General features: G+C 35.7%; 1 protein-coding gene across 2 annotated transcripts in view; it reads left to right on the plus strand.

Moving 5' to 3' along the window:
- GALNT1 (polypeptide N-acetylgalactosaminyltransferase 1) overlaps positions 1–6,000 on the plus strand; it is an 88,480-nt gene that overhangs the window by 61,310 nt on the left and 21,170 nt on the right. For both annotated transcript variants that reach the window (XM_004683845.2, XM_012725948.1), the window contains exons 4-5: positions 194–360; positions 5,781–5,988. In XM_004683845.2, the coding sequence (XP_004683902.1) occupies positions 194–360; positions 5,781–5,988 (375 nt within the window). The remainder of the gene's footprint in view (positions 1–193; positions 361–5,780; positions 5,989–6,000) is intronic.

The following is a 6,000-nucleotide window of genomic DNA, read 5'->3' on the forward strand; positions in this document are numbered from 1 at the left end:
ATATATACCATTAAATAGGTACTTTTTATTATACATGCAACTTTTAACCAAGACTTAAATCAGTGAAAGTTTTCTTCGAGTCCCACCACTACAGCAAACTGTTTTTGTTGTTTTGTTGCCCTTTCTGGTCCCGATTCATTGATATTGTTATCTTAACGGTCACTTTTTATAAAGGCATTTGCTTTGTCTCTAGGTGTAAAACAAAGGTGTATCCAGATAATCTTCCTACAACAAGTGTGGTGATTGTTTTCCACAATGAGGCTTGGAGCACTCTTCTGCGAACTGTCCATAGTGTCATTAATCGCTCACCAAGACACATGCTAGAAGAAATTGTTCTAGTAGATGATGCCAGTGAAAGAGGTAAATTTTAAATCTTAATGCCAATAATATGCTATACCTTTTGTCATTAATGGTTAAAAAGCTAGTTGCTCTCATTTTTAACCTAATAATTTATCCTAAAAATATTTATGGCATTTGAACTCACTCACAGATGCAAAAAAAGAAAACCAAGTAAAAACCCACCCTTGTCAAACTTAAACTGTTGCTTTCATTAGTTTTTAATTTGCGTCACACCTTAATCTTATTTTAAAAAGGAATAATGCTATAGAAATATTTATACAGAACAATGAAAAATGCCACATAATTTTTTTAGGATGTTTTCTGTAAAACCACACCCCTGAGTCTGGAGAAATACTAGATCCTACTTAGGAATGGAGAAATTTAGTTCCATGAACAGTGAGAAGTATCCTTAAGCAAAATAGATCTTTATCTGGGCAAGGCTTAGTGCACTAGATTCTCCTTAGGGTTTTCTTTGTTTTCCATTTCTAAGTTCAGAAATAATTTAAAACTTGGTGCATAAAGGGATGAGAAAGGTGATGCTTTTATGACTAATCTCAAAAGAATTTCTACAGTGACTGTTACACAGTAATACTCCCCCTCGCCCCCCCAAGAATCTAGGTTTTTCTTAAGTTTAGAATCTCCCAAAATTTCCTAAAACACTCTTTTGGGGATTGTATAGTAACTAAAGGTACGTTGGGCCAACACCCATTTATTCTGAATCCTTCTTGGAAGTTCTATACCACAAAGCAGCATAGAAAAGGTTCTACTTAGTTTGTCAGTAAAGAAACCTAATATACTTAATTATGACAGTAGCATTTCCTAGGCTTACCACCACACACATCTGTTTAGGAATCACATTGTCATGTGTTACCTCCACTGTTTTTATGACCACATACGAAAAATTTGGAGGAAACTACACATAATGACTTTCTTCCTTCCCTGACCAGGCTATATCTTCATGATCTACCATTTCACCCTCTTCTGATGGTAATTTCAACTTTGTTTCCTAATTTCTCACTGTTACTGCTGAAATGGTTTAGTAAAGTTTTATACCTTCTCTTTCCTCTGCCTACATTAAAGATACATACTTAACCATGATTATTTTTAACCATGTCATATCTTAAATATTGGGAAAAATTTACACCTTCATAACAATTTAAATCTTATTATTTTGCCAGATTATAAGGGTATAAATGAAGAATAAAATAAGCCCTGTCTTTTCAAGAATTTTATCTCCTTAATCTAATGAAGACAATTTATAATCACATAAAACATTTAAATAATAGTCTAACATATAATGCCAAAATGAATGGCAGTTATAAACTAAGAACACCCCATTTAGAACAAATAATTACTGTTGACAGTAGAAACAAACTTTGTATGAATGGTTATTTCCTAATTAATCCCTCTTTAAGAAAACAAACAATTTAAGCACTAATAAATACAGTCTATCCTACAAATGACTTCTGTTTGGTTTACTTACATTTGATATTTGCTAAATTAAATATTCCTCAAAGCGAATTATTTAAGTGAATTTTTACTTTTTCCATTGATTTATCTATTGTTGCTTTGAGTGCCTAAGAAGGGATATGTGGGATCATTTTGTAGTATGTAACTTAATCAGAAAGACATGTACCAGCAACTCTAAAGTGACAAAATAACATACTATTACCTTTTTTGCTTCCTCATGTAGGCCCTTCTTAATCATTGGACTTGTGTAAATCTGTAAGAGAAATATGGGCAGGTGTCTACCTCACTGTTCCACTTGGGGCTCTTAGTTACTAAGCAGGGACCTTGAGTACCCCTAATCAGATGTCTGGTTCAAAACTCCTTTAACTCCTACCAGGAAAGTTTCTAGGTCACTATTGCTGATAGTTGGAAACCATAGGCATTGTGTTGTGTGGTTATAATTGCAGTCTTGCTATGCAGATTGGGAATTACCTACTTTTTTTGGCTGTCTTGTTTAGGTACTTGCTGTTGAGCCCAAAAGCCAGAGAAAGAATGCTTTTTACTTTTTGTGACTATTTAAGTCTGCTTTTTCCTACCCATAAGATGCATTCAAAACATCATCATTTCTCACCTGGACTGCTGAAACAGACCAACTAATGTAACGAAGTTCCCGAATACACTCTCACCCTTTCCCGTCTGTTCACAGTGCTGTAGAGTGAGGCTTTAAACATGTAAGTTTAGTCATGTACTTCTGATAAAAACTTTTCCTCTAAGGCCTGCATGTCTGGGTCTTTGCCTACATTGCCAGTCACATCTTGAACCCACAGTTTAGCTCACATATTTACTCAGAATCCAGTTTTATTCAGAGAAGCCTTGACCTCCCACAATCAGATGATGTTTGCCTACATGTATGTCAGATATTCTTTATGCCTCCACATCACTCACAAGAGTTCTAAACTATTACCTAATGACTATCTCTCCCTATCATCTATTCAGTGCCCTCAGTGCCTGTTACATAGTAAACATTTATTTAATGAATGAAAGAATAATTTACCAGTCAGTTAATCCTAGCTTTTACTTTTTGTCAGTGCTAACTCCCTAATTAGGTTGTGTAGCATTAGGTTATATAGCATGCACAGTCTTCTTGTGGCCTTAGGTACTTGATTTCACAGGTAACCTGCTGAGTTGTTAGTAGCTTCAATTATTATAGAAGTGAGAAAAAGGTTCTATAATTATCTCTGTTTTATTGATGAGGAAAATGAAGCTGAATATAAACCCAGACTTGACCTCTTAACTGTTATGTATATTAGATCTGTCATGACTTTACTGTTACAGGGTCTATAATGCAGACAGTCTGGATGAATCCCTAGTTTATGTCAGAAGTTATGTAATGGGCAACTCAGAAGGTTATTTTAAGACTTAGGACTGATGTAATGTTCCTAATCTGAGATGGCACTGTTTTTCTCATTTGACACAAAAGGAAATGGTGGTTCTTGCTTAGTTGGGATTAGGAGTTGGTTTTTTGTTTTTTTTTTTAATTTTACAACAGTTTATTTTTACATCATTTTGTACATTTTTTTTTCCATCTCAGTTGTAATGCCCGCGGGTTTCCCATCACCAAGTCACCCGTGTGCCATCACCATAATCCCGTGCACTTCCCTCCCCACCCCTACTCCACCCCCCCACACCCCGTTTTTGATCCCATTCCCCACTCCACCCCTGCAAAATGTCTCTGGTATATGGTTGTTCATTATTTTTGTTATATTCTCGCCTGGTAGGAGTTGGTTTTATTAAGACTAAATTCTTTGTTCTCCCTTGCTCTTCTTTAAAGTTCTGGTTTAGATTGCTCAGTATTGCTGTGAACAGTGAAATTTTCCTGATAGGCAAGTTCACTGCCTAATAGAGATGCCTAGGGATCCATTTATAAACTAGTAACTATTAAAGCTACTCTAATAAATGAGATTCTTCCCCCACCATCACCACCTTTTTTTTAAGGTGGTATTTTCAGCATAATCTCTTATATCATCTTACCTCAACTTCATTTTTGCAAAGTGAGGCTTGAATAAGCAGTTTCTAATACCCCATTCACCCATGAGTCCATAATTTTGCATTAACTACTAGAAAGATACCTATTTCTTGGCCTTATTTCATGAAAACCACAAAGATGCCAATAAAATTTATAGACTAGTTACTCTTTTGAGCTACCAAACCACAGAATTATGCATTTTTCATTTTGCTTCTAGACAGGACAGATAATTATAGCTCTCAAAGATGTGGGGCTTGGGAATTAAATCACTTTCTTAAAAATACTTTAAACTGTCTAATAATTTTGGAAAAACTTAATGAAAGACACTGTTCATGACACACACCCCACCCTGATAGGTCTAAGGTACTAGAATATACCTTACACCTTACCCTATGAGATTGTTTGAACCCTGGACATAGAGCGATTTAAGCTTATATCTGGGCTTTCTTTCTACGGATAAAATGATGGGCCTGGAAGTTAGGCCGATCATGGTTCAGTTCAGCCCTTTACCAAGCTGTGTCAGCTTAATCAGTTTGTTTCATTTTCTGAAACTTTTCTGCATTTAAAACTAGTAACAATCACATAGGATCATTGTGAGGGTTAAGAGAGGCTAGCACTGTTCTGAACAGAGTCTGTATGACAACTGCTACCACAGAATGTTGCTTTACTCCAGGATTGGCACTACCTTTACCTTTCTATTCAGAATCAAGTTATATCTTTCTGATATTAGGATTGGCTCATAAAGTCACAATGATAATCACAGTTCTATTCCAGGTACTCTTTCTAGCTCAAATATATTAGGAAATATATTAGCAGATATGGAGAAGTTCAGTATACTGGCTTAGTGGGCGCACACAGACCTTTATCTTTTACAACTTTCACAACTCTGGTTATTTCATTATTAAGTCATTCTGGTCTGACCAGAATAATACCAAGAACTATTTCATTTTTATTTGTCTTTTCTCTCCACATATAGTATTTAGTATTTAAAGAGCCTCTTAATATGTATATGTACCCTGATCTCTGTGAGACATTTCCATTACTTAAATCCTGCCTGACAAAGGTAGTGTTAGGAGTCCTAGAGTCTATGTCAAGTTTTTCCTTCCTAGATTATTCAATTATCTATTGTGTGGGGACTAGTTAGAAAAACATTTGCCCATACCACCATCACCAAGTTCAATTCCACAATAACCTGATCTGAAAAATTCTTTCTCTTTGCTTGAGGATCCTGAGCCTTTTTTACTTTTTAAAATAAGTTATGTATTTTGGAAGCAGGACATCCCTGGATTAGTTCTACCTGAACTCTCCAGAAGACCTGTTAATTTCTTATGCCTATATCCTCTTCTTTTTATTCCTCGTCCTCTTCAGTGCTCCTTCCTTCTAAAAACTTTTACCTATAACTACTTGTCTGTCTGATCTAACAGTAAGCCAGCATTTCTTTTCTAATTTGATCTCACTTCCTGTCTCTTAGTAAAAGAGTTACATAGTAAAAGATTGTGACAAACAATAAAACCACTTGTTTCAGCCTTTGAAGAAATTGTATAATTTTCTGAACTTCAACAGCTACTGCAGATTCTATTCTTTCTTATTGGGGTCTGGATTGAATGCTCTAGAATTACCTTCTTTCTGTTTCTGATCTTTAACATAATTAGAAAAAAAATTGTGCCCAACATTGCTGCTTAGGGGGTTATGGTGACATACCTATCTTTGGTGAGATCAAGCCCAAAGGCTTGATCCTAATTCCACCAGTAAATAAGGCAGAGGCAGCTCTAGGATATAAAAAATGTCCTTGGGATATAAAAGACTTCCTTAGGCAAAATTGGTTTGTGCGTTAGGGAACCTCGCAGAAAGTGTTCCATAAATGTGTTGAGTGAATATTGAAAATCAAAATTGCTTTACTACTGGGTAGTACCTGCCAAGTCACAATTTTCCATGTTATTTTTGTTTTGTTTTGCTGATTTTTCAGAATTTTTGAAAAGACCTCTAGAGAATTATGTGAGAAAATTAAAAGTACCAGTTCATGTAATTCGAATGGAGCAACGTTCTGGATTAATCAGAGCTAGATTAAAAGGAGCTGCTGTGTCTAAAGGCCAAGTGATCACCTTCTTAGATGCTCACTGTGAATGTACAGTGGGATGGCTGGAGCCTCTCTTAGCCAGGATCAAATACGACAGGTAACTGGGGGG

Source organism: Condylura cristata, unplaced genomic scaffold (genome assembly GCF_000260355.1).
Source record: "Condylura cristata isolate star-nosed mole 26May11 unplaced genomic scaffold, ConCri1.0 scaffold00016, whole genome shotgun sequence".
NCBI lineage: Eukaryota > Metazoa > Chordata > Mammalia > Eulipotyphla > Talpidae > Condylura > Condylura cristata.